Source organism: Mus caroli, unplaced genomic scaffold (assembly GCF_978045245.1).
Source record: "Mus caroli unplaced genomic scaffold, Mus_caroli_1 scaffold_9, whole genome shotgun sequence".
Classification (NCBI taxonomy): domain Eukaryota; kingdom Metazoa; phylum Chordata; class Mammalia; order Rodentia; family Muridae; genus Mus; species Mus caroli.
Window position 1 is genome coordinate 74,786,066 of NW_028227264.1, and position 17,109 is coordinate 74,803,174.

Sequence of the window (17,109 nt, forward strand, 5' to 3'; positions counted from 1 at the left end):
TTGAACTTATTCTGTAGCTCAGACTGGGATTAAAGGCACATGCCACCATGCCCAGCTGTTTATTATCTTTTTAAGATTTTCATTTAGTGTTGTTTTTAATTGTGTATAGTATGTGTCTGTGTGTAAACATATGGAAATGAATGCAGGGTCCTGTCAGGGCTGGAAGAGGGTGTCTGGTATCCTGGAGCTGAAGTTGCAGGCAGCTGTGAGGCACCTGACATGGGTGCTAGCAGTCTAACTTGGCTCCTTTGCAGGAGAAGCAAGTGCTTTTAACCGTTGAGCCATCCTTCCAGCCCCACAGCTTATTACCTCTTTAAAGAAACACTTTTAAAACCACACATGTAAACCTATTAGAAGTTCAAAGCCATCCTTGTGAACTACATAGTGAACTTGAATTTCACCTAGGATACAGAAGATTCTGTCTCAAGTGAATGGATGGCTGGATGGCTGGGTGGCTGGGTGGGTGGGTGGATGGGTGGATGGATAGATAGATGGACAAACGGATGGACAGATGGATGAAGACTGTAGAGTACCTGCTGAGTGTGAGAATGGCAGCTCTGGTTATGGAGCTTATGGTTTGTGTCACCATTCAGACTTGCTGTCACAGGACTGCTGAAACCTAGTTATCATCAGATTGATTAAGACCAGCGGCCTGACCCTCTGCCTTCCTAACTTACAGAGAAGTGCAGCAGTTCCACCCTGACGTTAGGAACTCCCCAGAGGTGAACTTCGCTGTCCAGGCTTTTGCTGCATTGAACAGCAATAATTTTGTGAGATTTTTCAAACTGGTCCAGTCAGCTTCTTACCTGAATGCGTGCCTGTTACACTGTTACTTTAATCAGGTAAGTAGAGCCCCTGCTAGCCAGGTAAGAACAGGAACAATAGCTACTGTAGTGTTGAAGTGCTTCTCTGTCCTATACTCTTCCCTCTGGGCAGCCAGCTGTCAACTCATGTGACCTGGCACAGCCCAGCGAGGTGTTTCTGCTTTAATCTTGTATGATGGGATACCATGGCTCTCCACTAGGAGGGGCCATGCAGTGCAAACGTGGCTCTGTGTCTCACAGAAGCCTTTGGAGTGACAGGTTGAATTCATGAAAGCAAACCCCAAACCACAAATCCTATATTGTACAAAAGCCTTAACTTTGAAATCATTAGTATTAATAACATTTTTGAGAGAACAGTAGCATAGAAAGACTTTGGAAAAAACAGTTTTGGGGAGTGAGGCTGAGCTGTGTTTCCACTCTGCCCTGCTGTGCCTTGGCATGACAGAGGCCTTCAGAAGACCGCTTGCTCCTCTGTGGTGAGAAGTGAGCAGCAGCAGCAGCAACAGCAGCAGCACTCTGCCTTCCCAGAGCTTGCCCTGCTTGGGAACATGCTGCCTCGGGTCTGCAGGTGTCTGCTAGCAGGAAGAACTGGGAGCTATTACAGCCTCTGATCACACCAAGTCCTGGAAACGCTGAATGTTAGCACAGTCATAGTCTAGGCAAAGAATTCATTTTTAGGAGTTGTATTTTTTTTTTAACTTTTTAGTTTTTGAGATTATAATACAGTTACGTCATTTATCTCCTCCCTGTCCTCCCTCTAAACTCTCCCATGTTCCAGTCCTTACTCCTTTTCAAATTCATGGCTTCTTTCTTCATAAATTGGTGTATATGTGTCTATGTGTTTATGTATTAGTGCATCTGTCTGTCTGTCTACACACACAACACACACACACACACACACACACACACACACACACACCCCTTAATATAAGGACACCATGCTCAGTCTGGATAATGTCTGTAGATTTTCGGGGCTGACCACTTGGTGAGCTCTTCCCTGGGGAAGACTGTTTCTCCCACACTCAGCGTCCTTTAGCTGCCTGTTGTTCTGTGTGTAGGGTTGGGGCCTGCGGGGCTTTCCCCTGTCCGCATTAGCATGTCTGTTGCTGGTGTCCTTGTTGAACTCATGCTTAGACAGTCATGCTGGTGAGTCTTCATGAAGGTAGTAGCTTCTGATTCTGACACAATGTTATGACAAACCTCCTGGCCCTCTGGATTCTACAGCCTCTCCTCCCCGTCTCCCACAAGGATCCCTGAGCCTTAGGTGTGGAAGCCGGGTTGTAGTTGCACCCTGTGGCATTGGGTCCAACAACTCTGCATTTTGGTTGGCTGTGGTTTTCTAGAATTGTTTCCATCTTGCAAAGAGACGTTTCCTCGATGAGGGTGAGGACACAGGACAGCTATGTAGTAAAGTGGCAGTTACAGGAAGGTCCATAACTTCACCAGCCTGGGAAGGCGGCCAGGTTTCCTGTACCAGGAATTGATTGCCCTCTGTCTGAGCAGGCCTTAAGTCTAGCTGGAGAGCTATTGGTTACTACCAGGCTATGTGTGTCACCAACACACCTGGAAAGGAGGTTGCCACTGGGGAGCTCTGCATCTGCTTCTCTGTGTCATTACAGTTTATGTGTACCCATTTGCAGCGTGACAGCGGAGCAAGTCAGGGCAGCTTCTCTCACTCTCCAGCAGCAGGCCTGCCCTTCACAGCCCCAAGCCTCTAAGCTTTCCTTGTGGTCACTTCTGTTTCCTGTCTCTCAAGTCTGCATAATCCAGAGAATCTTAAGTCAAGCCAAAGTCATTTGTCTGTCCATTGCCCAAATGTTTTCAGTCCAAATGACATCTGGTGTTGTCTTGTACATTGTGGCAAGCTTTTTCCAAACTTCTGTCTTCTATACTGTTGCCTTCTCAGGGTGACAGATGTCTGTCACCCTGAAGCAGATGGTTAGTCATGAACTTCCTGGTCCAGAGCAGTGCTGTGTCATATTAGTGGTTGTCCTCAAGCAGCTAAGGAGGGAGAGAATAGTATTACTCATTTTTAAAGGAGTAGTATTAGTATATTATTGGCTACTGTAGGTAGCTTCAAATAAGTAAAATTGGGATTTTTTTAAAGAATTTTATATGTGGATATTTAAAGACTTATTTATTTTATGTATATGACTGTACCGTTACTGTCTTCAGACACACCAGAAGAGTGCATCAGATCCTATTACAGATGGTTGTGAGCCACCATGTGGTTGCTAGGATTTGAACTCAGGACCTCTGGAAGAACAGTCAGTGCTCTTAACCGCTGAGCCATCTCTCCAGCCCAAACCAGGATTTTTTTTTTTTTTAAGAAGACCTTTCCACTGGTGGTGGTCTCCCTCGTCCTGAGTCTTAGGCCCCTTCCCCTTGCTCTTTTGGCCCAGCTCTAGCTGCCACAGTGCCTTTCTATTTCCTTACTTAGCAAAGCTCACCCTGATCTCTCTCAGGCTCGTATGCCCTCAGACTGCCTTTCTTCTTTGTTGTATATAATTATTTTTTAAGATTTATTTATTTATTTATTTATTTTATGTCTATGAGTACACCATTGCTCTCTTCAGACACACCAGAAGAGGGTGTCAGATCCCATTATAGATGGTTGTGAGCCACCATGTGGTTGCTGGGATTTGAACTCAGGACCTCGGGAAAAGCAGACAGGGCTCTTAACTACTGAGCCATTTCTCCAGTTTGTCTATAATTTCTATTAAGTGTTCTTTACATATTTACCATCATTGCTCTAGTCTCTTCCCTAGCATGCCAGTAGTGTGGACATGGGAACTTTGTTGGTTTTGTCTGCATTGTACTCTGAGCATTAAGAATACAGCCAGGCATGTACACACACACACTCTCTCTTTCTCTTTTTAAGATTTATTTATTTATTATGTATAAGTACATTGTAGCTTCTTCAGACACACCAGAAGAGGGCAACCAGATCTCATTACAGATGGTTGTGAGCTACCATGTGGTTGCTGGGAATTGAACTCAGGACCTTCGGAAGAGCAGACAGTGCTCATACCCACTGAACCATCTCTTTAGCCCCTTCATATGCTGTCTTGAGTGTTGTTGGCAATTAATGACCACTGGGAGGAAACAGACAGCATAAGCGCCCAGAGGCCCCGAAACCTAACCAGACTTCCTTTAGGATTTTCCCGTTTTCTTTGGTTGTCTTGATTTCATTACACTGCTATGAATCCATTTTGTTTTCATACTTAATTTAATGTCTTGCATTTTTTCCCCTTGCATTCCATAGATTCCCATAGTTTCATTACCTCAGCTACTTCTGGCTCAGGGGATGTTGGACACTCGGTTTTCATGCCCTTCCCTTGGTAGATGCATGCTAGTTTTTCTTACAAGTAAAACTTTGCATACCATCTTTTTCTTTGGGGCCATTTTCACAGTAGTCTTTCCTGAGCATCTGAGTGTCTGTAAGCTCAGGCAAGAGCTTGAACGGGAACTGAGCTGTAGCAGGGGCTCATGATTGTGTGGCCGACTATCTGTGGCTTTTCTCTGAGCTTGCACTGACACGCTTCTTTCAGATCCGCAAGGATGCCCTCCGGGCACTCAATGTTGCGTACACTGTAAGCACACAACGCTCTACCATCTTCCCCCTGGATGGTGTCATCCGCATGCTGCTGTTCAGAGATAGTGAAGAGGCGACAAACTTCCTCAATTACCATGGCCTCACTGTAGCTGATGGGTAAGAGCTGAGACTGTACCTATGTCCTTCCGTCTTTTCTTCCCCCTCCCCTCTTTTCCTTTTTCCTTTTCTGATAAAGTCTGCTTGCTGGGCTCTTCTGTGTGCAGCTTTCCTACTGTGAAACTAGGGGCATTCCCAATGGACATGGGGCCAGACCAAGTTCATTTTTGTTTAAGATAGGGTCTCCCTGTGTAGTCCTGGCTGGCCTGAACCTTGTGTGTAGACCAGGCTGGCCTCACTCAGACTCATAGAGATCCACCTGTCTGTGCCTCCTAAGTGGTAGAATTAAAGGTGTACATACCAGGGATTTGGGAATAAAAAACCCAGACCAACTTCTTTCTTATTCCCAAGTCATTGTTTTTCATCAGTTAGCTGAGAACCTAAAGATAAAGATTAAGTCTTTTCTATTTTCTTCATTGAAGATTGACTTTGTTCACCCATCTTTGGCCCCTGCACACCTGATAGAGGAGCTGGGTAGGCCAGTAGGCAATGGCAAGACCTTCTGTTCCTATAGTCAGGGTGAGACTGGTGATGCTCACAAACTGTTGTCCCAACAAATGGCACCATTACAGTTGGCATCCTCTGTTTCCTCGGCCCACCTGCAGCTCTTCCCTCTCACTCTATCCTCAGGGAGTGCTGTGGCTTTGAATGAGTGGGATGCCATCATTCAAAAGGAGCCCTGGGTCACGATTCCCTGAGACTGGACGCTTTTTCATCTGATACCCGTCCAGTCTTGCTTTGATCAGGGGGTCGAGTAGTTTTGTGTGAGGAGGCTTAGCCGTCTTCTTTCCCTGCTGACTACTTTCTGTGCTCTTTGTGGTCTGGGTAGCTGTGTCGAGCTGAATCGGTCAGCATTCTTGGAACCGGAGGGATTATGCAAGGCCAGGAAGTCAGTGTTTATTGGCCGGAAGCTGACGGTGTCAGTTGGGGAAGTTGTGAATGGAGGGCCACTGCCCCCTGTTCCTCGCCACACACCTGTGTGCAGCTTCAACTCCCAGAATAAGTACGTTGGCGAGAGCCTGGCTACAGAGCTGCCCATCAGCACTCAGAGATCATCTGGTGGAGACTCAGCAGGTGAGTCAAGTTGTATGTTTTCCCTCTTGGAAGCCTCCCTGTCTCTTGAAGTTTCTGTCTTGGCCAGATGCTTAAATATCTCTTCCTTGGCCTGGATCTGGAGTTTTGAAGCCCCTGTTAGAGCTTGTGATACTACAGTGCCGTTTCCCTCTGCTCCTCACACTACAGATAGCTGTGTCCTTTTGTAGAGACTGTAGTTATGTGCTCTGCTAACAAGTGTCTTCAGCACCTGTGTGTCTTTCTAGGTGGTGGCAGAGGAGAGGAGTATGAGGCAGAGGTGGACGTGCCAACATTGGCGGTCCTCCCACAGCCGCCTCCTGCATCCTCAGCCACGCCGGCGCTTCACGTCCAGCCACTGGCCCCAGCCGCAGCACCCAGCCTTTTCCAGGCCTCCACGCAGCCTGAGGTGCTGCTTCCAAAGCCTGCGCCTGTGTACTCTGACTCGGTAGGGATCGTGCATGTTAAAGCTTCATGAAGTCTGTAGCATTCTGTGTAAGGGTGCTGTGTTGCTTGGTCTCATTAGATAGGAGCCGGAGTCAGGAGGGTGAGGGGGAAAGGCTGGATCTACTCAGTCAGAGCCTCAGGTGGCTGAGGTAGGGCCACTGCCTTCAGATACCGACAGGGGCCCATCTTCATCCTAGCAGTCAGAGCTACACTTGAGTGCCTCCTCCCATACCAAGCTGGACGATGCATGACTGTTCTGCTCATGTGCGACACCCAGCAAATGGGCTGTCCTGGGCCTGTGGGTCACGACACTGCTTTGTACCTGTCGGCAGAGGGAGGCTTTGGTTTTGAGCAGATCTTGTTTGTTGCACAAGTGGGGACTTGATTGTGTCTCACTGGCCTCTCAGGCAGATGCTGGACACTGACCCTACTGGAGGGTCAGAGGGTCTAGAGGGAAAGTCCATAGGTCACAGGGATTGAGGACGTAATGTGCACAATTGCAGAAGTGGCTGAGGTAATGAATAAAGGTGCTGTGGGGGCCACCTACAGGGCAGTCCTCAGCAGGCTTGCTTGCCCTCACCTCCGTGGAAGGCATCTTTCTGTTGTCCAGAGTCTTCCTGAAGCCCTCTGCACTAAGGCCCCTGTGCTTTGCTGGGAATACCTTCACAAATGTCACTAAGAAGTCTTCACCCAAGATGTCTGCCTGATGTGACCCCATGCTGCTCTCTCCTTAGGACCTGGTACAGGTGGTGGACGAGCTCATCCAGGAGGCTCTGCAAGTGGACTGTGAGGAAGTCAGCTCTGCTGGGGCAGCCTACGTAGCTGCAGCTCTGGGGTGAGTGATGACTAGCGTGTCAGCCTTTCTTGCTTGGCTGACGGTTACTTTCTGGGCACAGTCATGTCCTTCCTAATAAGGCTGTTCTCTCTTACCAGCAAGTCCCAGTTCCATGTGCTTAAGATCCACGGTGACAATTTCAGGGACTTTGCACCTCTCTGAGGCCTAAATGTTTCCTCTGGTCTCCAGGGCGGTACGGTTTCTCCTGTTTCTGACCTTTAGTTCTTATTAGTATGTAATCATTTGTGATTCCTTCTTTAAATGGTTCAAGTCTCAATTATTTGATTGTTTATTTTATGTGTTGAAGGGTTTTGCTTGCAGGTATATGTGTACTCCATGTATACCCAGTACCTGCAGAGGGCAGAAGGCGGCATCAGCTGATGTTACAGATGGTTGTGAGGTGTCCTGTGGGTACTGAGAATCGAACTCAGGTCCTCTGGAATACTCCGTGCTCCTAACTGCTGAGCCGTCTCTCCAGTACTACCCTTTTATTTTAGTGGGGAGTTGCTTTTGAACCAGACACTGTGTAGACCGTGCTGGCCTCCAGCTCCTTGAGATCAGCCTGCTTCTGCTCCCCCTAGTTCTGGGGCTGAAGCTATTCTTCACCATCCCAGCCTGTAGCCTTGAACTCCTGACCGCCGCCCCTAGCCTCCTGAGCACCAGGATTGCAGGCGTGCACTGCCAGTCTGTCCATCCGTCTGGGAGTGGTGGTTCTCTGTATCCCATCCCGTTCTTTGTGACAGGGAGTGGCATCTCACTAAAGCCTGACTTGTATGTCCCTCATGACTGGCGGCGGTGCTCTTTTTCTGTCCTTTTTGCTCTTCTATGTTTTCCTGGAACTGTAAGTAACTTGTTGGCCTTCTACTTGAGCTATTTGTGGTCGACTTGTAGGAGCTTCCTTATATTCTGGATGTTAATCTCTTATCAGACACAGAAGTGCATGTATTTTCTCTCATTCTCTGGGTGGTCTTTTTTCCTGTTTCAGCCTCCACCTCTCAAGTACAACCTGGCAGGTAGCCACGCCTGACGCAGACAGCACTGAGGTGTGAACCTTTGGGCCTGTTAGACAAGCACTCTACCAACTGAGCCACCACCCTGGCCCCTGACCCCTGACCCCTGACCCCGGCTTCTCTTCTCGCCTCTTGTAACGTCTCTAATGCATACAAGAGTCAAACCTTTATGGAGTCTAATCATTCTAATGTTTCTTTTGTTACCCGGGCCTTTAGGGTCTTACCTAGGAAATTACTGCCAAATCCAATGTCATGAAAATATTCGTGTTTCCTTCTACAAGTTTTATAGCTTATGTTTTTTCTTTGCTTTGTCTGTTTGTTTGTTTGTGCATTTGTTTGGACGGTGTCTCAGTTTGGGGCCCTGGCTTACCTGAACTCAGTGTGTAAACCAGACTGTCCCGGAGATGCTCAAATGACCAACAGGGCCTGGAGTTGTAGCGCAAACTGTTTCTGTCCTTACTACTAGGGATTCTCTCTCATTCCTGAATCTAAGCAATATACTTTGTGAAACTAGTTTACCATTTCATTTACAAAAATAAGATTATTTACGATAAGAGATATGATAAACCCACTCCTGTATTTTTTTAACTTAGTTTTTAAACTTGATTACTCTTGAACTCCATTGTAAATTATATCTTTTGAACTATATAATTGCAAAAGTCACAGAATCATCATGTATATGTGTATGTATGCATGTGTGTGTACATATGTATATATATATATATATGTATATATTACTATATATATGTACAGTATTAGTATTAAGACGATTGCAGCTTTGTGAGGTAGTAAGTATAGTTGTATTTCTTTGCTGTAGATGCTTTTTTAGAAGAACTTTAATTTTGTTTATTATTAATTATTACTATTATTCAGGTTACCTGCTAGCACAGCATGGCAGCTTTACAGCTGAGCCGTCTTGCCCACCTGTGATTGGTTTCATGTATTGAGGTCTCTGCCTTCTAGAGACAAGTCTCCCATGGCAGGAGAGAATGGTGGCTCGCTGTTGTCTGGGTTTGAATGCCGTCTGCTTTGTTTTGTTAAGCGTTTCCAATGCTGCTGTGGAGGATCTGATTACTGCTGCGACCACGAGCATTCTGAGGCACGTTGCCGCTGAGGAAGTTTCCATGGAAAGGCAGAGACTAGAGGAAGAGAAGCAACGGGCTGAGGAGGAAAGGTGGGTGTGTCTTGCTCCTATAGACGGGCATGGAGGTCAGTTTGCCCCAGCCCTGACCTCTGACTTCTGATAGCCCTTCTGTCACCTGACCCTGTTGGACCATTCACCACCCTAATGATTTGACTAAGGGAAGGGTGTGTGTGTGTGTGTGTGTGTGTGTGTGTGTGTGTGTATTTATGTATGTGTGTGTGTCTGTGTGTGTGTGTGGTATGTGGTGTGTGTGTATCTGTGTCTGTGTGTGTTGGGGGATGGATGGCATATTGTTGTGTGTGCAGGTTCCTCTGGAGGCCAAAAGAGGGTGTTAGGTCTCTGGAGCTGTAACTACAGACAATTATGAGCAGTGCCATGTGGGTACTGGGACCTGAACCTGCAAAAACGCTATGCGTTCTTAACCACTGAACCATTTCTCCAGCCCGCATCGATTTTTATTATTCTTTAAGTATTATCTTTGTGCTTTTCTTCCGTTTACCCCTAGGTTGAAGCAAGAGAGAGAACTGATGTTAACTCAGCTGAGCGAGGGCCTGGCTGCAGAGCTGACAGAACTCACGGTGACAGAGTGTGTGTGGGAAACCTGCTCTCAGGAGCTAAAGTGAGTGACATACTGTGTCCTGACTGTCAGGAGGAAGGAGGGACTGTGGTCAAGCTGGTTGTAATAATGGGTATGCATATCATGGTCTCTCTTTCTAGTCCTGGCTGTCCTGTAGACAGGCTGGTCTTGGCCTCAGACACGGAGAGCTCCATCTGCCTAGCTTCCCAAGTACTGCATCAAAGGCTTCTAGACAAATGTAGTGTGCTGTTCTGATAGGGAGGCCCTCTGAGTCAGTGTCCTTATCAGGAAGCATGAGATGTGTCTGTCGGCAGATTTACTAGAGAACCTTTGTATAGTAGGCCATATGCCATTATTCTTCAACTAAGGGAGCCTTTCTTTCTTTTCTTTTTTTCCCCCCTTCCCTTTCCCCATCTTGCTCTGGTCCCCGAGAGCGGGGATAGGGATTGTTTGTTTATTTATTTGTTTGTCTGTTTGTTTGTTTCTCTCTCATTACGGATGGTTGTGAGCCACCATGTAGTTGCTGGGATTTGAACTCTTGACCTCCAGGAGCCCTCAGCGCTCTTAACCGCTGAGCTATCTCACCAGCCCTAAGGAAGCCTTTCTAAACTTGTTGTGTGTGAGGCTTCCTTGGCCTTTCCACTTGAGAGCTGTTGAGCTTCAGGAAAGGAAGGAAGTGTGCTGTTGAGGAAGGTCTGCCCTGTGCTTCTGTCCTGCTGAGAGCATTCACTGGACGGAGCACAGTGCACGGCACAGGGCCCACCGCTCAGAGGCAGTGTGTTTGCAGTCCGTGTTCTTCCTAGTCCGAGACTTGGGAGCCTGTCTCTCCAGTTGCTATAAGGAAGAGATTTCACAAAACAATGTCAAATGTCCATTCTCTGAGGCAGGATCACACTTTGTAGCCCAGAATGGCCTAGCACTTACTATGTAGTTCATGTTGGTCTTGAACTTGGGTTATTCTCCTATGTGAGCCTCCCATGTACTAGATTAATTTAGTATATCATTTGTTTTGTTTTGTTTTCTGAGACAAGGTCTCACTATGTAGTCCTGGCTGGCCTTGAACTCACTTTGTTACCTGGGTAGTCTTGAAAGACTCTAGGACTCCCAAGGGGAGACACCCACTCAAGCCTCGGGACAGCCGCGCACCCAAGAAGACACTGGGACTAAACTTAAGATGTAGAGAGTAAGATTTAATACAGCAGCAACAAGAAAGCACATAAAAAGCACATAAACCAGAGCTCTATAAAGCAACAGCAAGCAAATACATGAACTAGAGCTCTGGGGTCGAAACCCACACACCCAGCATGGTGTAGAGGAGATTCGACAACCGGCCCAAACTTTTCACAAGCTTTTATAGGAAGGAGGCAAGGGGGGAGCAGGGCAGGGAAAATACAGGTTTTACGTCACTAAGAGATTCAGCCAAGGGTTTTTTTCAAAGTGCTTTTCGCAACGCGTCCCACACTTTGGCCATGTACTTGATTCATTGGAACTGAGGTTTTTACTCACACCCTTATCTCAAAAATGTCCCTGGAACAGTTTTCATTTGAGAGGGGGTCGGACTCCGGTGTGAGAGTTCAGAATGTACTCTGGGGTGAGAGTTCTGGTGGTCAGTAATTTTCCTCTTTCATTCCCCACTCCTTCTAGTGAGTAATTCTAATCTTAGAATTTCAGAAGTCTATATTTTTATGCGGAGAATACTGCATTTACTCTATTTTAACATGGGAACAAAAACAGAATAAGAAGCATTAGTAAACAGAACTAGGCAGGGGCCCTTTTAGCGAGGCTTGAGGGTCTGGGCATGATGTAGGTGCACGTAGATCAGATCTCTGGCTGGAACTGGTGAGATGTCCTTGGGGTACCCAGCTCGTTTACTGTCTCAGCTGTTGGGATCCCTGGAGCAATGTCGTCCGCGTACTCAGTCCAATTTTTCCCAGTTGTGACCAGACCACCTGCAAGCCTTTTAACTTAGCATACAGATCATTATTATAACAACATAGGTTTAAACACATCATTTAAGACTATAATGGGCATAGGAGTCTCATAAAGGATAAAACTGAATCAAGAGGAAGTATTTCTAGTACGTTTAAGTAGGGCATAGGGAAGGAACACCAAGTCTGTGCCAGTCTCCATGATTAATTTTTGTCAAGGTCTGTCATAGAGTTTTAAACTAATTTATTTTATCTGTCCTGAGCTCTGAGGTCTATACACACAATGTAATTTTTATTTGACCTCTAAATGCTTGGCCACACCCTGACTTACCTGGGCAACAAAGCAGGGCTATTATCTGACACTATTGCTTTTGGCACTCTGAACCTTGGAAAAATTTTCTTCAATAATCTTCTTGATGACTATGTGAGCAGTCTCATTTATCCATTTTGAGAACGTTTTTTCTCAGTAAAGTTTATTTCTCAGTTGATGTCAGGTCTGTCTTTTCAAGGGAGGACTAGTTTTCTTTCTTTCAGTTTTTACCATTTTATACAGGGTTTCTTTTACCAGTCTTAATTTGTCTATAACTTGATAGTCTTCAGACTGCCAGGATCATTGCTCTTTGGGATGCCTGTTTTTGGCGGTTAGATCTGCCATCTGATTTCTTTTGTTCACAGCATCTTAGGTCTTTTTCTGTAGATGTCAACAGCTCTCTTTGTCTGAATATTGTTCCATACAGTGGCAAAAGCATACCTGCTGTCAGTGTAGACTTTTATAAAGCTTGTATCAAAGCCACAAGTTTAGCTTTTTGGGCTGAAGTCCCTTTAGGGAGGCTGCTGGCCTAGATCACTTGCTTTTTGTCCACCACTGCACTGCTGTCCCCGCCTTCCGCTTACCTTCAATCGTGAGGCTACTGCCGTCCGTGTACCAGCTCAAACTCTCAGGCCAAGGCTGATCTGATCTTTACTTGCCGAGGTAAGTAGCCCCCTCTGTTGGTAGATGGCCCCATGGATATGAGCTGCTTTTCATCAACTACTGCTGCTCCTGTGACAAAGCTGCTGCCATCTGTGTACCAGGCAGGCACACCTGGCCAAGGCTGATCAGTCAGATCTCTCCTTGTTCCAGTTTCCTCAGCCAGGACATCAGCACATTGATGTACAGGAGTGGAGTCATCCGCCAAGGAGCAGTAAAGTCTGGTAGTGGGTATAGTCACATGCTGACCCAGAGTAAGCTTGTCAGCGTCTTTAACAAGCAGGGCTGCCTTTATGCTGTCAAAGGCTTTTTGGTGTTCCTCAGTCCAGGTGAATGGGACTTTTTCTTTCTGCAAAAGCCCGCCGTCCCCAGAAACTCACGTACTTAGCGCGGGGTGGTGGGGGTTGGGATCAGCATCACAGTCTTTTTTTTTCTGGCCTCGGTGAGCCACCACTTTCCTTTCCGGAGGGTGTACCCTAGGTAGGTCACCTCGGTGCGACATAGCTGGGCTTTACCCCAACTCACCCAGTCCATTCAGGAGCTTCTAGGAGGGCCAGAATTTCTTCTTTGTTTGTAATGTCTCTGTCTTCAGCCAACCGCAGGGCTTGGGTTAGTGCCAGGAGTTCAGCCTTCTGAGCCGAAGTTCCTTCCGCCAGAATGTCAGAGCAGTGATGAGTAGGTGAAGACTCAGCAGATTAGCAGGGGAAGCGAAGGTCACTTGTTCTGTCAACAGAAAGCTCTGATAATGTGTCCATCAGTCAGGGGAACGATTGGATAATGTTTTTCAGAGCATTAGTCAGCCATCGGTCAGGGGGCTGAACCACACTTTTAGGGCATGTGCCAAGTTTTGTCTCAGAGTCAGTTTATCTGCGTCCTTGACCAGAAGCCACTATGTGCAGACAAGCAGGTCATCTTACAGTCACCAGGTCTAATTTTCACAAGTATGCCACCGGTCTTTTTCAGGGTCCCAATCTCTGAGTAAGAACCTCTTTGGCAATACTTTTGTTCTTAGTCACATCTAGGAGTCCCAAAGTTAGGGACAACATTAGGGCAGTCTCAATAGCATCTAAGGCCATCCAAGGTTGTTCTTTTTATTTTTTTGTACGAAGGGCTGTTTATCTTTTTAATTCAGCAAAACCTGGAATCCACAGTCTGCAAAGGCCTGCAGTGTCCAGGAACCTTTTAAACTTGCTTTGCATTGGTCAGTGGAGGAATATGAAACACAGTCTCTTTTTAGCTGCTTTTAACAGGTAGGCCACCGGTCTCTTTTAAGGACTCAGCTTCTGTGTTAGCACCCCTTCTGTTATCTCTTTACTTTTAGCCACGAACAGGTGAAGGGTTTTGTCATGAGGGGGGCTCCTCTTCTTCTTGTTAGGACAGTAAACACTTTGATCTTTAGCCAAAGGCTTTTGTTGCCAGGTACTAAGTTTTCTAGTTTCCCTGACGTTTGTGACCAGCATTTTATTTTTCTTATCTTTTTTAAAAATTTTCTGGCTCCCTGTTTTTTAACTGCAATGGAGATCTCATCTAATGTCTCTCTCTCTCTATATATATCTTTTTTGTTCCTCTTTTTTGTCTTTGCTTACTTTGAATGTTATTTAATTATTACATCTATATTCTGTCACTTAACTTTTTTCATAGTTTACCTCTTTTTACTGTTAACCTATTTCTTTTGAGTCTGCTGAAGCTTTGCTCTCAGTTCTTCTTTGCAGACCTCTATCCTTCATCAGAGCCTGGCAGTTAGACTCGTAGGTGCTCCTTACCTTGTATGTCTCCCTCACCGGAGCCCAGAACAGACTTACTGCCAGCAACTCAGGGCAGTGCCTGAGAAGAGAAAACACATGGGGCAGAGAAGGGAGTGCAGTTCTCACATCTAGCTACACCAGACCACTGATATTTCAAAATGAACACAATTTTTTCTGTTTACAAGAGACAGGATACAGGGGACAGGAGAATGAGCCTCTCTCCCACCCAGGAGGCAGGCAAAGGCTGAAAACAGATCCTTTGATGTGAAGAGCCCAGCGCCGAGTCTCCGCTGCGCGCCGGAATGCGGTGTAAACTCCTGGGAGTGGCAAACAAACGCTGGCAGGCAGAGGCAGCAATTTAACTATTTAACTACCTGATAGACACCTGGTGCTCTCTGCACTGCACTGTCTTTGGGGAGGGAGCACGCAGCCAGGCAGGCACAAGGGAGTGCGGGTAGACTCTGGGGGGGCCAAAGGAGGGACGGCGGCTGTAGTCGGCCCCTCCCCAGCTGTGGCAAGCTTCACGGCTAGTCCAGGGCGCCAGGCGGCACCGGCAGGCTGCTGCATTCGCCATTAGCATCTCGCAACTCGCTCACGGGGCACAGACAGCCTCTGCTGCTGCTGTGCCTGCAGAACTCAGAACCTCAGCGCCACTGTTGCTATTAAAGCCCTAACTGCGCCGCCAAGGCCGGAAATTTTTAGCCCAGCTCTGCATTTCAGAGCTCTTTTGAGCAGTCTGGGACTCACCAGCACTGAGTTTTTTTTCCTTTTAAAACCATTGCTGACAAATTCTGTCCTGACGTCAGTCCAAGTCTACAGTCGACAAAGGGTTAACACACACACACAGTCTGTCACGTGACAAAAACACAACCAGCCAAACGCCACTTTCTGAAGGGGTCAGATTCCACATTGACTCCTTTTCCTGACGGGGGTGGGATTCCACATCCACTCCCGCTCTGGCAGAGAGAACACTCTCTCTCTCCTTCACCCTGCCAGGCAACAGCCAGGTCTTTTTGACTGTTCTGTACCCTGGGCACTCCTTCCAGGGTCTCCCTTGGAACATCTTTTTGGGGTGCAGACTGTGAGGCCATAGACAGTCGTCCTCCCACAGCCACTAGGGTCCTTATGGTCCACAGTGGCAGCTGCCAGAATAAACCCACAATCTCAGAATACACAAATGCAGCAGTTCCACACCTACACACCCAGCAGATTGTCCCATTTCTAGAATAATAGCAGACACAACAAGAGCAGACACAAGACTTGAGACAAAAAGAAAAAACCAAAGCACGAGGTGGGACTCGAACCCACGATCTCGCAACCTGAAGCACGAGGTGGGACTCGAACCCACGATCTCGCACGGGGTCCACTAAGCGTCCTTAGTCCTCCCCTTGTCCTCCTGGGACGTCTCCCAGGGCGCACAGACGGTGGACACCTGGACACGTCTGTCCTTGTTCACACCCTACGCTCCTACCCGGAGCGCGGTCTCACTGTGCACATTGCACACTGAGCGTCTGCAAAACCGAAACTGCGATCGCACCAGATACAGAACAGCCTACCTGGCCTCTCAGAAACTAACAGAACACAGACACCAGACCAAAGCAGAACAGTAAATCTTACTTCTGAGTGGGTCCAGGACTTCTGGGTGGTCACGCTGATTCCCGGCCAATGCACCAAATGAAAGACTCCAGGACTTCTGGGTGGTCGCGCTGATTCCCGGCCAACGCACTAAATGAAAGACTCCAGGACTCCCAAAGGGGAGACACCCACTCAAGCCTCGGGACAGCCGCGCACCCAAGAAGACACTGGGACTAAACTTTTTTTTTTTTTTTTTTTTTTTTTTTTTGGTTTTTCGAGGCAGGGTTTCTCTGTGTAGCCTTGGCTGTCCTGGAACTCACTCTGTAGACCAGGCTGGCCTCGAACTCAGAAATCCGCCTGCCTCTGCCTCCCGAGTGCTGGGATTAAAGGCGTGCGCCACCACGCCCGGCGGGACTAAACTTAAGATGTAGAGAGTAAGATTTAATAAAGCAACAACAAGAAAGCACATAAAAAGCACATAGACCAGAGCTCTATAAAGCAACAGCAAGCAAATACATGAACTAGAGCTCTGGGGTCGAAACCCACACACCCAGCATGGTGTAGAGGAGATTCGACAACCGGCCCAAACTTTTCACAAGCTTTTATAGGAAGGAGGCAAGGGGGGAGCAGGGCAGGGAAAATACAGGTTTTACGTCACTAAGAGATTCAGCCAAGGGTTTTTTTCAAAGTGCTTTTCGCAACGCGTCCCACACTTTGGCCATGTACTTGATTCATTGGAACTGAGGTTTTTACTCACACCCTTATCTCAAAAATGTCCCTGGAACAGTTTTCATTTGAGAGGGGGTCGGACTCCGGTGTGAGAGTTCAGAATGTACTCTGGGGTGAGAGTTCTGGTGGTCAGTAATTTTCCTCTTTCAGTCTCAAACTCAGAGAAAGCCACTTACTGCCTCTGCCTTCCAAGTGCTGTAATTGGAGGTGTGCCACTGTGTCAAGCTAGTGAGCTTATTTTTATTTTTTTAAAGGGGAGGGAAGTTTATGCCCGTTTCTTTTCAAATATTTATCTGCATGAGTACACATTTGTTGTCTTCGGACACAACAAAAGAGGGCATCGGATCCCATTACAGATGGCTGTGAGCCACCATGTGGTTGCTGGGACCTGAACTCAGGACCTTTGGAAGAGCAGTCAGTGCTCTTAACTGCTGAGCCATCTCTCCAGCCCTGTGAATTTATTTTTAGTCCCAAATAAAAGCCCAGGGCTTGCTGACATGTGAGGTAAGTGCCTGCGGCACTGGGTGTCTGAGTCTGGCTCG

The 17,109-nt window shown here is 47.1% G+C and overlaps 1 protein-coding gene across 2 annotated transcripts in view; it reads left to right on the plus strand.

Moving 5' to 3' along the window:
- Positions 1–17,109, plus strand: part of Mcm3ap (minichromosome maintenance complex component 3 associated protein) — a 52,608-nt gene that overhangs the window by 14,555 nt on the left and 20,944 nt on the right. For both annotated transcript variants that reach the window (XM_021173990.3, XM_021173988.3), the window contains exons 10-16: positions 680–842; positions 4,376–4,536; positions 5,366–5,610; positions 5,856–6,055; positions 6,789–6,889; positions 8,942–9,073; positions 9,549–9,662. In XM_021173990.3, the coding sequence (XP_021029649.1) occupies positions 680–842; positions 4,376–4,536; positions 5,366–5,610; positions 5,856–6,055; positions 6,789–6,889; positions 8,942–9,073; positions 9,549–9,662 (1,116 nt within the window). The remainder of the gene's footprint in view (positions 1–679; positions 843–4,375; positions 4,537–5,365; positions 5,611–5,855; positions 6,056–6,788; positions 6,890–8,941; positions 9,074–9,548; positions 9,663–17,109) is intronic.